General features: G+C 46.9%; 1 protein-coding gene across 1 annotated transcript; it reads left to right on the plus strand.

Annotated features, from left to right (window-relative positions):
- The first annotated feature begins 1,388 nt into the window (after window positions 1-1,388).
- On the plus strand, window positions 1,389-3,306 carry LOC133731640 (two-pore potassium channel 1-like). Its single transcript, XM_062159022.1, has 3 exons — window positions 1,389-1,547; window positions 1,896-2,827; window positions 2,955-3,306. The coding sequence occupies exons 2-3, from the start codon at window positions 1,923-1,925 to the stop codon at window positions 3,103-3,105; spliced, it is 1,056 nt and encodes a 351-aa protein (XP_062015006.1). The 5' UTR covers window positions 1,389-1,547; window positions 1,896-1,922; the 3' UTR covers window positions 3,106-3,306.
- Window positions 3,307-16,187: the final 12,881 nt, after the last annotated feature.

A 16,187-nucleotide genomic window follows, 5' to 3' on the forward strand; every position in this document is an offset into this window, starting at 1 on the left:
TGTTGTCCATGTTAATTAGCTGTTCCCCTTAGATATATTTCCAATTTAGAGGATTTTATGAACTACTAGGTTCATGAATTCGATCATAATCAACCATGTTTTCTTTTTCTTTCCGCTACTACAAGATTTTGTTCACTAATAGGATTCGTTGTTTAAGTTTGTAACTTTGCTTTGTCTTTCATGCTGGAAGATTGGATTGCAACTGGATTTTCATTTACATATATGGAATTCGAAGCGTAACTATGTTTTCCAATTTAATTGCTTGTTTTGCCAGAAAGTGTATTGATGTTTTTCTATATTGGGATAATAGATTGCAAATGAACTGTGTTGGGAAATGTACTAATTATATCTTCATTTGCAAGGAAATACATTGAATGAAAATATAAGCAACGTTAATTGGTGTGGTGGTCCTTCTTCATCTCTTTTTATCCCACTTAAACAAAGTTCTACGTCCGCCACTGCTCGGGTGTTATGGTTCTCCTTCTTCTTCTCTTTGTAGGTTTGCTTTGCTCGTATTAGTACAATTTGCTTTGTCTGTGGGCTTTGACCTAGGAGGCGTCGTCTCAAAGCAACTGTGTGACGTCAATCATTAGTTCTACTGGTGGTTCGCTCTGAGATGAGTTCCAGCTATTCAGATATGGTCTTAAATGGGTTATACAATTGCCACCGGCCGGGGTTTGGTTTTCACTATGGTTGGGATGGTGCTTATAGTGGCAAGACCATGTGGGTTCCAATTAGCAGTGGTGTGTCATGTCGTGTATTGGCTTTGGATCCAGGTTCATTGCCTCATTGGGTCCTCTTCATATTCAAATATGGGATCCAGGTCGGTCATGGTTTCAAGTATGGATTTAGGTTTTTCATTGGCTACGACTCACCATTGTCATTGGATTTGGGGCCCAGATTCATAGATCTTGTTCTTTTTTTTTTTTGAGAAAAAAATTTAAATCTTCATAGATCTTGTTCTTGCGACTTTAGCAGCTGAGTTACAATATTTGACACTCTTGGTCGACTTCGATTTCTCAGTGGCGAATCACCTCTTCCAAGTGGTCATATCACCAATTCTTATCACAGTTACTATTGCAAATCTCATAATTTCAAAGAATTATGTAGTGTAGTTCAACGCACCCTGATATTTGATTCGGTTCTTTTTACTTTTCAGTTTAGATGCTTTTATGCATTTAGGTTTGATTTTTCTTGTTATACTTTTGATGCACTTTAGCATCGCTCAATATACTAGTATTATTCCTTTTCAAAAAACAAAAAAAAAAAGTTGTCGACAGTGTGTCCAAGATATTTTTTTTTTTTTTCCTTTTTTGGATAGAATGTGTGCAAGATATTTTTGTTGACGAATACAGTTATTGTTTTTGGCACAAACTAATAAAGTTAAGTGCGTTTCATCCGACACGTGGCACACGGATCACACCCTGCCACAAAAACTTCTGCGGTGGTATGGGAACGCGTTATATCATAAACTTGGACCTTTGGACTCAAGTGAACTGACAGACAGAGAAAAAATTGTACACGCGGCCATTCTGATTTAGAAAAAGGTGAGAGCTTTGTTCATGTTTTTCATTTTCATTCTGTTCTTGCTAATTGCTTTAGATTTAGTTGGTACTGGTATACATGTTGTTTTGATCCTGTTCTGTTCATCTGTGTAAACATAAATTCCTAGGAAAATTGGATTAGTTAGAACAAAGATAAATATTGCATTTTCCTTTCAAGAAGATCATTGCAATCGAACCATGATGCCTTCTTGATTTGAGTTTCGAACAATGCTCATAGACTGATTTGTATGCTTGCTGGTAGTGGGAAATAGTTGATTAAAGATTGAAACTCAAAGCTGAACTAGCTAGTGTGTGATTTGAGGTACATTTTTTGACATCTTGGCTATGCAGGGGTCTATAATTTGCTGAATCTTCATTATGGATATCAATAGAATGAGACCATCATTGCGTCCAGGTCTAAGAGATCCTTCAGCTCAAACAAATGCAAGGAATATTGGTCATGGTCCAAAGAGTAGAATATATCGTCGTACTAGAAGTGCCCCTCTTGCTAATTACAGACCCGTAGAGGCAAAATGCGTTGCCGCAGTTCAACAACGTTCTCAATCCGTTATGCACTTGAGTTTTGTTAAAGTAGCTATATTCTTGACTGTCTACTTAGGAGTGGGAACTATGTGCTTCTACTTCGTCAGGCACCAGCTCGAGGGAGACAAGACAAATGCAGTTCTTGATGCTGTTTATTTCTGTGTTGTGACCATGGTTACTCTCGGATATGGAGACCTAGTGCCCAACAGCACACTAGCGAAACTACTGGCTTGTGCTTTTGTCTTTGCAGGAATGGCTCTTGTCGCATTGATCTTGAGCAAAGCAGCAGACTATTTGGTAGAGAGGCAAGAAATGTTGCTTAACAAAGCCCTGCATGGGCATCAGAAGTTTGGTCCAATTGAAGTCCATAAAGAAGTCGAGCCTAAGAGTGTGAGGTACAAATGTGTTAAGGTCTTTATCCTTCTTTTGGTTCTTATGGCTTCTGGCACGATCTTCCTAGTTAAAGTTGAGAAATTCGACCTTGTGGATGCATTTTATTGCGTTTGTTCCACCATCACAACCCTGGGATATGGAGATAAGAGCTTCTCAACTGAAGCCGGGCGTGTTTTTGCAGTGTTCTGGATATTGGCAAGTACCACCTGTTTGGCTCAGTTTTTCCTCTACATAGCTGAGCTAAACACCCAGCATAGACAAAAGGCATTGGTTAACTTGGTTCTTACTCGTGAAGTTACCAAAGTTGATTTGGAGGCAGCTGATCTTGATGATGATGGGCTTGTTGGGTAGGTTAAATGTCTTTCCAAACTCTTTTTTTGCACTATTAATTGGCATTTGCTGATAATTTCTTAACTAGGCTTCTATACGGTTGGATATATAACTGATTGTTTTGTCCTCCTTCCTTCTTCATAGGGCTGCTGAGTTTGTCATATATAAACTCAAAGAGATGGGAAAGATTAACCAAGAAGATGTCAGACTTGTAATGAAGGAGTTTGAAGCTCTTGATGTCGACCAGTCTGGAACCTTGTCGATTAAAGATGTAACGCTTGCTCAATCATCTTAAACATAATGGTAACTCTGGCCTCTCGCTGCCATGCATGCTTCATTTTGTAGCCTATTGGAAGGCAATGCAGAATAATCTGAGCGGTTTCACGTAGGTTAATTTGTAATAGCTTCCTCTTCCCACTCCCTGGAAGTTCATAGATTTAGAGATGTAGACATATCTTATTCGCTTCAACCAGTTTCCCAACTATGATTGCTTCCCCTTGCATGATTTGAATCTACACAGAAGGGCAAACCAAAAGGCCTTCAATATCTCTTCCTTCTAAACAGTAGCGGAGTCAGGATTAGATTTCAAGTGGGGCACACAACAAATCAAAACTCCATAATAAGAAGAATAAAAAATTAAAAAACGCATTTCACAAAATATCAAAACTTCATAAAAAATAAAACTCAAAATGATATCTTATAAATTGTCAAATGCAATTGGTCAATATTGGTCAATAACTATTTCAGACCAACAGAAAAAAGAACTCGAACCCATGACCTTCATGTTGCTATCTCATCAGCCATCCACTGCACTAGACTAGCAAGGTTAACTAAACTATCTATAAAATTACTACGGCACGGGACCCACTGGACTCCAATGTGGCACCACCCTTGCTTCTGAAAACGTAGTTAGACTTCCTGTAAGAGCAAGTTCACCGGCCATCCTATTGCCCGGGCACCACGTCAAAAGCAGCAGCTGGGTCACCATTTTGTCACTATTCATGATTCCACCGGTGTTGGGGCAAAACCACAGTGGGAGGCTCAGGTCACGAACTCGGGTAGGAGGGTGACTGAGCCCGTGACCCAAGATGCCAGCCTGGCCCAAAAAGAAGAAGCTCGGGGAGACGCGCCATGGGGGGGAATTGAAGGCCACTTTCTTGTCATCTAGCGGGGACAACGACTGCAGGCGCGTAGCAGCCGTTATTTTGTCGTTTAGTGGCGTGATGCGGCAACGTGGCGTGTAGCTGTTGGGCTACTTTACATACTTGAATGCAACGGTCCACAGATCTGGACCGTTGCTTATGATACTGAAATGGATCTGACGACTGGAGATCAACATTTGCAGAGGTTACAAAAATGATTAAATTATGTTTAGTCCATGTACTATGACCCTTTTTTCGTTTCAGTCCCTGACATTCTCAATTAATCTGAAAAGTCCCTAACGTCAAAATTTCCGTCTGATTGGTCCCTCCCGCGTCAAATTAGGAGTTTGCCTTAGGTGAAATGTCCAATATACCCCTCTGTTATTTCTTTTTCCTTTTTTTCTTTTTTCTTTTTCCGTTTTAATTTCTTTTTTGCTTTTTTATTATTCATTTTTCCTTTTTAATTTTTTTTTTCCTTTTTTTCTTTTTTCTTTTTCCTTTTTAATGACCATCGTATCTTCCTGCATCGGTAGCGCCACGTCGGGATATGCTTATGTTTGAGAGATGGCGTCGGCGACGATGGAGGCGAGGGCGGATCCTAACAGAGGGAGATGGCTTCAGAGAAGGTGAAGAAGTGATCGATCAGCTGCTAGCCTCTTGCTTTTGCTCGATGTCCATCTCTGTACCGCCAAGCTAGGTCTTTGCTGGGTTTGGTTTCAATTTGGGGAGAGAAACAGATGGATTGTGGAGTTTGATCGGAATGGGATTGGTGGGTTGAGGAAGGAGAAAGTAGGCAAAACGAAAAGAAAAAAAAAGGAAAAAAAGAAATTAAAAAGGAACAAGAAAAAAAGAAGAAAAAGCATGTACATACATGTACATTTACAAGCTGTTAACATTCAAAGTCTGGCGGTAGCCAATCCTTCGCTTAACGTGGGTCCGGCGGGCGGACCGCTACTCGTGACGCTCTCAGCTTCCGCTACCTGTCAGATATAATACAAAGGGGGGCGCTAGAGGGAGACCGCGCTGGGCGGCCTTCGACTATCCGATGCCTAAGTTAGTCAATGTATTTATAGACAGAGTAACAGTAGGTAAGTATTGAATGCGTCCTAAATGAGGAGAGATGAGAGAACCTTTTATAGGTGAGGAAGAGGTTGATCTTCTCTTTGTTTTCGATGTGGGACTGATGTGCTTCAGTACCCAGCTCTGGGAGCTTCTGATGGTGCTTTGGCGCGGCGCGTGGCGGCGCGTCGGCGGTGATCTGGGGGTGATCCGACGCTGAGGTTGTAGCCCGCCTGGCGGTGTATCCGTATGTCATTCCCTTGGTTGGAATTAACATCTTTATCGGTACAATGAGCGTGGCCCATTATAGCTAATTATGCTTGCAAATGTACATGTATGTACAAGTCCCCCAAGTCCCCAGTCAAGGAGGGCAATCTTGGTTGGGGAGTTGTTCGGCGGTTTGAAGCGTTTTCTTCCGCTAGACTTGCAAGAGCATAATTAGCGTCAGTGCGTTGTCAACCATGGGATTTACTGAGCAAACGCTTTATACCCTTTCGGGTGGGCCCCTGCTAGGCCCCCCAGGGAGTCCCCCACTCCCCGGCTAAGATAGACCTCCGGATGGTCTGCAAATTGTTTGTTGAGGGGGAGCTGCGCGGAGCAGAGGGTGTTGGGTAGCGAGCCCAATCTTTAGCACCCAAGTGACGGGGGTCAACGTGCCTGATCAGGGCCGCCCTAGACTGTTGACACAAGTCCCCGTGTCCCGTAGGGACTGTCTGATCGTGACGCCGAGTGGCGATCGTCGTCAGAGTGAGGCGTGGCCTCGGGATCCGCCGCTGGCGGGTATCCCCCCGCTGACTGTAGCAGGAAGCAGCAACCAGAAGACGTGCCTGGCGGTATTTTATTGAGGGATATCGCGCTGAACAAAGTACGCAGCTTTGCAAGATGACAAGGGGTTCCGCTAGGTGTGTGTAGCGGAAGATGCCCCGCTTGCAGGATGCCAAGGGAGAAGTTCGGCTGGCGGAGTTTCATTCAGCGGAGACTTCGTCTCGGAAGGTGACAAGGGAGAAGTTCCGCTGGCGGGGTTTCGCTCAGCGGAGACTTCGTCACTTGGAAGGTGACAAGGGAGAAGTTCAGCTGGCGGGGTTTCGCTCAGCGGAGACTTCGTCACTTGGAAGGTGACAATGGAGAAGTTCCGCTGGCGGAGTTTCGCTCAGCGGAGACTTCGTCTCTTGGAAGCTGACAAGGGAGAAGTTCCGCTGGCGGGGTTTCACTCAGCGGAGACTTCGTCACTTGGAAGGTGACAAGGGAGAAGTTACGCTGGCGGGGCTTCGCTCAGCGGAGACTTCGTCACTTGGAAGATGACAAGGGAGAAGTTCCGCTGGCGCGGTTTCGCTCAGCGGAGACTTCGTCACTTGGAATATGACAAGGGAGAAGTTCCGCTGGCGGGGTTTCGCTCAGCGGAGACTTCTGACGATTGGTGAATTCATCCGAAGTGGCTACTTCCACCAGACGTTTTGTCTGATGGTGGTTGACACGTGTCTAACCCGCAGAGGGTTAGCGTGCGGAGGCTTGTCTCCTAAGCCTGGCCGTCTTCTCGCCATCAATGATAGTAATTATGGATTCCGTAACCGAGGCGACGCCTCAGTTGATCCAGAGTGTAAGTGGAGATCCACGACATGTGTACGGCTGGTGTGTGATGTCGTTTTTTTAGCGGATGGCTGAGAACGCTCTGATGTTGACATAAAAGGGGGGGGGAACTCAGCGAGGTTTGACACTTTGGTAAAAGCTTCAAACTCACAGTCGTTGTCTTCTTGCTCTGCTCGTCCGAGACTGAAGAAAGAGGTTGCCGGAGCGTGGAGATATCGTTTTCGGAGAAAGGACGATCTCGCCCTCCAAAGATTATTGTGCACCATCCTATCGTAGGCTTCACCATCGAGGTTGGTATCTGGAATCCCTTTTTCCCTGTTTCATTGGATCTGCTATCTTCTGGGTTTTGTTGTTTTTGGTTTTTTTTTTTTAGGGAGGATTTCTGTTCTTCTTTGGCGTGTTCTGAGGTGTGAAGTGAGATTTGGGGGGGGGGGGGGGGGGGGGGGGTTATGGTGGTTGGCAGAGAGTTGGCGTTTAGGGATTTGTTAGATGGTCGAATCTGGGCCGAGTGTTTGCTCTTATTTTGGCATTTTCTGGGTAAATTGTTTTTGATGTTCTTGGCTATGACTGATGTAAGAATAGGCTAGATCTGTGTTTGTGCTAACTGGTGTGAGTTTTAGGGTTTGGGATGGCTAACGTCATAGAGATTTCGAGCAGTGAGGATTCCGGGTCTGACGTGTCGTTCAGCGCGGCGGATAGGATATTTATTGACTCGTTGCGTCCGTCTGCCCATGCAGGAACCTCACTGCCAGAACCGCTAGAGGTTGAGCCGCTACATACCATACCTTGGGAAGTAGCCATGGGTCGTGGTCCACGTCCAGAAAGTTCTAGGGCGGGTGAGGCCGCTGCGGCCAAAGTTAGGCGCGATGAGCGGTTGGCAAGCCACAGCGCTGCCAGCGGCTCCGCCGGGGAAGAAGAAACAGCTGGGGAGAATGCTGAGTCAGCGTGGTTCCTCCAGGATGGCATCGCCGTTGACGAGGCAGGAGGGCGGATGAATGCCGCCGCCGTCACTCGAATGAAGCAGACGTTCCGGTTGCCGGGCTCGGTGAAGCTGCGCCCGCCGACTGTAGATCAGAAGGCGTCGATTCTTCCAGAGGGGTTTGCGGCCGTGCATGAGGCGATATTCCGCCAAGGAGTGACACTTCCGCTGGTGCCAAATCTCCAAATCCTGGTGTGCGAGTTTGGCCTTGCCTTTGGTCAGATCTGCCCCAACATGTGGCGGTTGATGCTGGCGATGAACTCACTGTGGCGGTTGTCCGGGTGCGAGGGGCCTACTGTGGCGGAAGTGCTCCACTTCTACGAGCTGGTCTACGTGAAGCGCCGGGGTTGCAGAGGGCAAGTGAACCTGAGCCACCGCCAGGGAGCGCCCAAGCTGATCGAGAATCTGAGGGATTCAATGTCCTACTGGCGGGGGACCTTTTGCGTCGCCACAGAGGGGTGGGAGTATCAGGCTCGAGCGAACGAGGAAGGGTCGTCGTTTAGGATTAAGTCGGAGTTCCAACCAATCCGAGGTTGGTAACCAGTTTCCGCCGAACGTAGCTGGCGGGTTCCTGTATTTGCAGATGTACTTTTACTAATCGATGTGTTTGTGCAGCGGGACTGCGGTACAACCTAACGCGCGAGGAGGAGTGTCGCGTAGCACGGATCAGAGGTTGCTGGTGGAATCGTAACCTGCTGGACTTCCGACTTCTGACCGGTTGGGAGTTACTGGTTGGCCAGCAGCTAACTCGCGCCATTGGTAAGAAATGTCCGCCACACCGCTCCCTAGATCCAAGTGTCCCAGACTGACATTTTTTTTTTTTTTTTTAGAAACTCCGCCAGGGAATAAGTCGAGCCGCGAGGCCTTCGAGAAGGCGATGGATCGTGCGGAGGTTGACAACTTCCTGGAGACGATGTATGCCGAGGGTCTGGCGGCCCAGAAGACCGTGGTGAACCCGGAGACCCTGGCGGTAAGCCAGTCCGAGGTTCCTGTGGTGCTGCCAATGCCGCTCCACTCTCACCTTGGTGACGACGGCCTGCCTGTCGTTCAGGCGGGGGCCCAAGTGGTTGGCGGGAAGAAAGGGTCTGCAACCGCCGCGCCCCAAAAAGAGAAGGTGCCTTCCAACAGGTGCGGCCCACAGAAGGAGAGAACGGTGCCGCCGGCGGGGACCGTTACCATTGCAAGGCCGCCTCCGAAGGAAGCGGGGCCTGCTGCTGAGAACACACAGATGTCCCAGCGAAGACGCCGGCAGCCCGACTCCCCCGATGAGGAGGAAGGGGATGACGTGGAGATCGTCGGGTTCCGCCGGCAGAAGAAAGCCCGTCCAGCTCCCTCGAAAGCTGCTGTGGTGGAGGGAGAGGCGCCCGCCGCCAGTGACCTGGATTCGTTTGCCGCGTATGCGGAGTTTATGACGGATGGTGAGCGTGAGTTCCTTTTCCATCTCTGTGAACGGCTAGGGTTCGGCGGCCTAGCGGGGATTTCGCGCCCAACGACCATTGATCAGTCACCCTACAGCTCGGCGTTTGGTCAAATATCGGCGGGGCTGCACGACATGTTTGTGGCGGCGTCAAAGCAGCCTCTGGTCGAGGGGGAGCTCAGAGAGGAAATCCAATGTCTCCAGAGGGAGTTGGCGGAGGTGAAGGAGAAACTGGCGGATGTAGAGCGGCGCCTGGCGAAGGCGGAATGTGATTTTGCGGACGCTCGAGTGGGACTTGGACCGTAATGAACACGTCTGCAAGTTGGAGCAGGACGCCGCCCTGCTGCAGGAGCGGATAGCGGCAAAGGACAAAATAACGGAGGTAAAGCGGCTGGAGGGTGAGGTCGCCCGCCTGAAGGCTGAAGGGAATACTGCCGCTGCTACCGCTGTTGAAGCATTCAAACAGTTGGCGGAGTACAAGAAGGCGCTGACGGAGTCGGCGAAGGCCGGTGCCATGGCAAATGTAGAGTTGCTGAGGCGGAAGGGCGCCATCGACTTCGTCAAAGAGTCTCAGCCCGATGTGCCGCCGGCGAAGAGTTCCCCAACGGAGAAAGGCGTCGTACCCGCCCCCGCGGAAGGTGCCCGCTCAGGTAGCGGAGAAAGTAGGGCACGCCCGGCGGAAGGGTCCCAGCAGACTCCTCTTCCTACCCAGTCGGAGGTGTCGCGTGCTGGCTTCCTAGCGGCGCACACCCGAGCGGACGGCACAATACAGACGCCAAGTCCCACAGCCCGAGGGTCTGATCAGACGAGTCGCGCGATCCTGCCGCCGCATGCCGAAGCAGAAGATGCCGAGGGCAACCCCTGATGCTGAAACCTTCATTGTATTCTCTTTTTTTTGTAGCCGCTGAGGCATAACAATTTGTAACAAATATTTTGCAATGGAATGAAGTTTTCGAAGTTGTGCTTGTGATGATGTCTATACCGCTAGAGTTTTGACTTGTAGTGTTCTTTTGCCAATCGATGAAACATTAAAGGAATTAAGATTGGTCCAAGTGCACCACGTAGCGGACGTGGTCCGCTAACGATTACTGGCGTTGCCAGTTGCCCTCGGTGCTAGACTTGGGAACAATGGTTTGAATAATTCCTCGTTTCATTGATAGCTGACTGGTCAGCGGATACAAAAGTGGGGTAGTACCCGTTGGGTAGCTTCCCTTAGCTAAATATTGAACAAAAATTTAGCTAAGTCAAGATGCTCCTGGGTAGCGGCATGACTATACGTAGTAGTAGTAGTAGTACCGAAAGTGTTCGGTATCCCAAATGTGGGTCGTTGGTTTGGGGATGGGCGATAGACCCAAATCTTGGTGCCAAGGTTGGCGGTGAAAGACATGAGTTCCCCGTTGAACTTCGTGCCGCTGACTGATTGTATGCGGGACACCATAGCGGCAGTAGATAGTGAATTACATTGGCGGTAGTTATTGCCGTCAGTGATCCTGCTGACGTTCCCTCTTATTGTCAGTTGGCGGTGCCGAAGGGGTCTCATTAGCGGTTTCCTGATGACTGGAGGATGGCTGGGTTGACTTTGTTGGTGTTGCTGGTGGCGGTGGGGTTTCTCCATATGTGATGAATTTCGCCTGGGCATGGATGACCGCCTCACTCATGACGTGGTCATATGCCGCGTTAGGATGATTGTAATTGAGGTGATAGAGGAATGGCCCCTTGAGGAGTCCCCGCTTGAAGGCCGCCGATGCCATTGCTTTGTTTAGATCACGGCACTGAGATGCTGCCGTCCCCCATCGTGTGATGAATGCCTTCAGTGATTCGTCCGCCCCTTGCTTGACGCTGAAAAGCTAACCTGTGTTGTGATGTCCGGCGGACAACAAGAGGAACCGAGAGAGGAAGGCGTGTGATAGTGCATGGAATGAATCAATGGATCCTGGCGGACACTCGAAGAACCAGTTCATAGCCTCACCATCTAGTGTTTCACCGAACAAGTGGCACAGGGTGGCGTCGTCAAATCCCTTGTTGTTGGTAACTATCTTGAAGGTGTCCATGTGGACGAAGGGGTCAGACATGCCGCCGTAATGTGACATCTTTGGGGTTTTTGCCTCTGCTGGTTTGATAGCCTGTAGGATCGCAGCGGTGAAGGGTCCAGGTCTGGAAGCGAAAAGTGGGTTTTGAGTTGGTGCCGGGGCGCCCGACTCCGCCCGGATTAATCTTTGTTCCAGTTGCTGCATCCTTTCCAGTATCTGGGTGGTTGTACTGCCGGCGGAGCCTGCTTGGGTACTCCGTTGTACCTGCCCGCGCCCCGGAGCAGGCATATTGTCCTTAGTCCCTGCTCTGGCTTCCGAGCGGTTGGTGTTCGGCAGTGATTCTGCCACCTGCTTCAACATTAGCTGGGGGATGGGCGGTGGTCCCATCCCCAATAGTTCAGGTGGGTCCGGTGTTACCTGCATCTGCGTGACTGGCGCTGGTATCAACGTGCCGGTGCCGGGCCGACTGCGCCTGCTGCTGCGTGATTGCTCACTCTGTGCTGGATTGGCGGTGGCTTCCAGCGTCCTCTTTAGTTTATTGAAACGTGCCATCAGCGTAGCCAACTGTCTTTGGGCCTCAGCCTTCTGCGTGCGCTCCTCCTCACGCTCTCTGTTTGCCTTATGAAGATCCGCCAGCGCCAGCTCGTACATAGTGATGAGATCTTGGCCCGGCGGGCGGCTACCGCTAGGATTTGCCTCACCGCCGGGGTTGTGAATAGTGAGCGGTTAACGCCTACCGCTGGGTCGGAGGGTTGGGGGATGGTGCATAGGTCCGCCTGCTCCCCAGCGTTTCCTCCGCTACCGTTAGTCATGGTGGATGTGGTGGGATGACCTTTTGTTCAAGGATTACCACAGACGGCGCCAATGTTAACATTCAAAGTCTGGCGGTAGCCAATCCTTCACTTAACGTGGGTCCGGCGGGCGGACCGCTACTCGTGACGCTCTCAGCTTCCGCTACCTGTCAGATATAATACAAAGGGGGGCGCTAGAGGGAGACCGCGCTGGGCGGCCTTCGACTCTCCGATGCCTAAGTTAGTCAATGTATTTATAGACAGAGTAATAGTAGGTAAGTATTGAATGCGTCCTAAATGAAGAAAGAGGAGAGAACCTTTTATAGGTGAGGAAGAGGTTGATCTTCTCTTTGTTTTCGATGTGGGACTGATGTGCTTCAGTACCCAGCTCTGGGAGCTTCTGATGATGCTTTGGCGCGGCGCGTGGCGGCGCGTCGGCGGTGATCTGGGGGTGATCCGACGCTGAGATTGTAGCCCGCCTGGCGGTGTATCCGTATGTCATTCCCTTGGTTGGAATTAACATCTTTATAGGTACAATGAGCGTGGCCCATTATAGCTAATTATGCTTGCAAATGTACATGTATGTACACAAGCATAATTAGCTATAATGGGCTACGCTCATTGTACCGCCAGAGGTACTAATTCCCGCCAAAGGAATAACATACAGATACACAGCCAAGCGAGCTACAGCCTGAGCCTCGGATCACTGCCGACGCGCCGCCACGCGCCGTGCCAAGATAGCATCAGAAGCTCCTGAAGCTGGGGACTGAAGCACATCAATCCCACATCGAAAACAAGGAGAAGATCAGCCTCCTCCTCACCTATAAGAGGTTATCTCCTCTCTCCTCATTAATTATGCATTTACTACTCATTTATTGTTATGCTGTCTATATGTACTGACTGACTTAGGCATCGGAGAAGTGAAGACCGCCCAACGCGGTCTCCCTCTGACGCCCTGTCTTTCGTTTGACAGCTAGCGAAGATCACCAAATCCACAGAGTAGCGGTCCGCCCACCGGACCCGCGTTAAACGAAGGTTTGGCTACCGCCAGACTTTGAGCATTAACAAAGCAAAAAAGAAATTAAAAAGGAAAAAAAGAAAAAAAAAAAAAAAAAGGAAAAAAAATTAAAAAGGAACAAGAAAAAAAGAAGAAAAAGAAAAATGGAGCTTCTATTCATACCTCCAAAATTGGTATTTGTACCTCTCTTTTTCCAAATTATAGTTGACTTTGTCAACTCATGCCAAATTACCAATAAGGACACAAAAGAGGGAAAAAAAAATAAAACTTTTTTTTTATAATTTTTTTTAACCCCACCCCACCCCTCCCCTCCCATGATGTCAGTGAGGTTTGAAACTGTGACATCCACGATATCGGTTATCCTAGATAACCAATAGGTCACAGCTCACAGACAAAAAAAAAAAAAGTCTCTTCTTACATTTACAAACAGTATGTTTCGATGAGGCAATTCGCAAAATTCTAAGCTGTGCATTGCCTATTATATTGCTGCGTGCGCCTTTTTTTTCCAACTCGAAGCAATTAGTAAATATGTGTCTCTCTCCAAGCTAAGGAGCATTATGTTGGACCGGCTTTGGAACACCATGACTAATTTCAGTACGGGCATCTGTACCGACTGTACGTAAATCATAATTAAGTGATGAAAACTTTGTATCCAAAAACTCAATTTAATTAAAAATTTTGAGAATTGGGAGTAATATCTAAACATCTCAAATATCAGTATACCAACGTGCTTCTATATTCAATTGATTTAATGAAAAATACTGCATTGACTACTAACTAGAGATTTTTTTTTTTTTTTGTGCAGCTTAATTGTATGAAGGGTAAAATAGGATTGCGAAATCTTCAAAAATTGAATGAGGTTCGACTACTGATTTTGGAGGTATGAATAGAACGTAAAAGAAGAAGTTTTTATTGATTGTATTGGATGATGGGCATTGTGGGAAAATTAGGGAGGTCTAGCTAGCAAATTCATTATCTATAAAAGTAAGTTGGAGGTCTATTAAGTTAGGAGGTCCAAATGTCACTACACCAATTTCGGAATCAGACAACACATATCAGACGACAGCAAACATTTTAACTGTCGTCTGAAATAATGAGACGACAGCAAGAAATATTATGTCGTCTAAGTTTTTGAATCCAACAATAGTTTTTTCTTGGCTCTTGTGCAAAAGCATTTCAGACAATGGTTGATTTTTTTGATGTTGTCTGAATGAGTCAATTCAGACAACAGTTATTATGTGATGTTGTCCAAGGTTCATTTATACAATGGTTTATTTTTGCTGTTGTCTGATTATTTTCAGTCACACAACTGTTTTATTTTACTTTAGGTGTCTGTTGTCTGATATCTTTTAAGTCAATGCCTGGTGAAAGATGTTGTCTGATTGATCTGATTCACACAACAGTTTTTTAGTTGTCTATTGTGCTACTCTGTTTTAGACAATGTACTGAAATTGATGTTGTCTGAGTTTTAGGGTTCAATATGCTGGCGCGCTGGTTAATTGACTCAAATTTTTAGCCAAATTCTAATTTCCCTCCTAGAAACTGACATGTCAACTTTGGAGGTATGAATAGAAGCTCCCAAAGAAAAAAAGAAATTAAAAAGAAAAAAGAAAAAAAGAAATTAAAAAGGAAAAGAAAAAAAAAAGGAGAAAAAGAAATTAAAAAGGAAAAAGAAATAACATAGGGGTATATTGGACATTTCACCTAAGGCCAACTCCTAATTTAACGCGGGAGGGACCAATCAGACTGAAATTTTGACGTTAGGGACTTTTCAGATTAATTGAGAATGTCAGGGACTGAAACGAAAAAAGTGTCATAATACAGGGACTAAACATAATTTAATCCTTAAAAAAAAAAAATACCATTAGATTACAACGGTAACAAAAAAAAATATAACCCAAAATGTTACACAAATCCCAACGCTTTTCAAAACAAATCGAATTCAACAATTCCATAATCATTTGTTTTCCAAAAGCCACAACCCAAAACAATAAAACGCATCATTCATGCCTATTGTTTTCATAAATCCACAAACCACCAAAACATATATATTTCACGTAAATATATATATATGTAGTCATCCGCTCAGGAATGCCTACTAATATCAACTATAGTTTGCAGTTAAATCTATAACTCTGAAAACGATAAAGGTATTCCGTTCGTAAATGAACCTTGTGAGATTACTCACCTCGAAACTCCCGCTACGTCTTCAATACAGAACAAAGCAGCCAATCACAATAGCCGCCCAAAGAATACTTCGTCAAGTACCTAAGGAAACACAACTCTGATTCAGTTAACGAATCAAAAGGAATAATGTTCGAAACCCTAAATCGAACCAAAATTCCCAAGGTGACGCCAATCGAGGCGAAACCACATCCGAGACCTCCCAAAGTCTCCGGAACACTTCCACGATCGATGTGTCCAAGCCACAAGTCGATCCGATGCTTAAATCCTCAAGGACTTGAATAAATTCACCGATATGAAACGGTGAAAATCATAACAAATCCATACGAACTCCAAAATCTGCATATTATATATCAAAACGCTCGTATCGACGAGTAGAAGATATATAGTACCAGAAACAGTTCCTTACATGGCCGGAACGCCGCCACAGGCGGTGGCACACCGCCGCCGGCCAAAAACTCATTATTCCACAAAACTCCCAACATCAAAAAGCTTCATCTAAGCATGCTTGTGAATTTTCATAACTAGCTCGAAGTTAGAAAACAAGCATAAGGGATGGAAAACTACCTCACAAACTGTGAACAGTAATCCAATCTGAGTTGAACCGATTTCCACGTAAATCGATCGAAACAAACACCATAGATCGATCAAGGAGGCTGCTCTGAGCTCCCGAAGCCTTGCCGTCGCCGGAGCTGCATTTTCCGGTCGGGTCGGAAAACCTACGTCTGCACCTCCTCCGCCGTGAATCGTCGCTAGAGGCTGCCACAGAGACGACCGCACAAGGGAGGCGAACCGTTCTGTGCAGATTTCAAGGCCGGAGGTCGCCGGAGAATGGAGTTCCGACCGGGTCGGAATACCGGGTTCGGGTCGGGTCAGTCGAAAAACCCAGATACCGAAGGTATCAGTCGAGAGAGAAGAGAGAGAGAAAAACTGAGGGTTTCCGGAAGAGGAAACCAAATGAAAATAGTAAGTTTCTCTTTCGGGAAACTTCTATTTATACCAAAATGGAAACTTCTTCCGCTGGTCATAACTTTCTCATTTGAACTCCGATTTCCGCGTTCCGCATGTCCACGAACTCGTATCGACGCGCTCTACAACTTTCGTGAAGGAAGTTTTCGGAGAATCTCAACGTATCAAAAGTCAACCTTTGCAACCCCCCTAAAGTCATCC

The sequence above is a fragment of the Rosa rugosa genome, chromosome 2, assembly GCF_958449725.1.
Source record: "Rosa rugosa chromosome 2, drRosRugo1.1, whole genome shotgun sequence".
NCBI classification, from domain to species: domain Eukaryota; kingdom Viridiplantae; phylum Streptophyta; class Magnoliopsida; order Rosales; family Rosaceae; genus Rosa; species Rosa rugosa.

Excerpts from the sequence above, each read along its gene's own strand:
- LOC133731640 (XM_062159022.1), top strand. The coding sequence starts at position 1,923 with ATGGATATCAATAGAATGAGACCATCATTGCGTCCAGGTCTAAGAGAT. Across the intron at positions 2,828-2,954 it reads GATGATGATGGGCTTGTTGG|GGCTGCTGAGTTTGTCATAT; the intron begins GTAGGTTAAATG and ends CCTTCTTCATAG.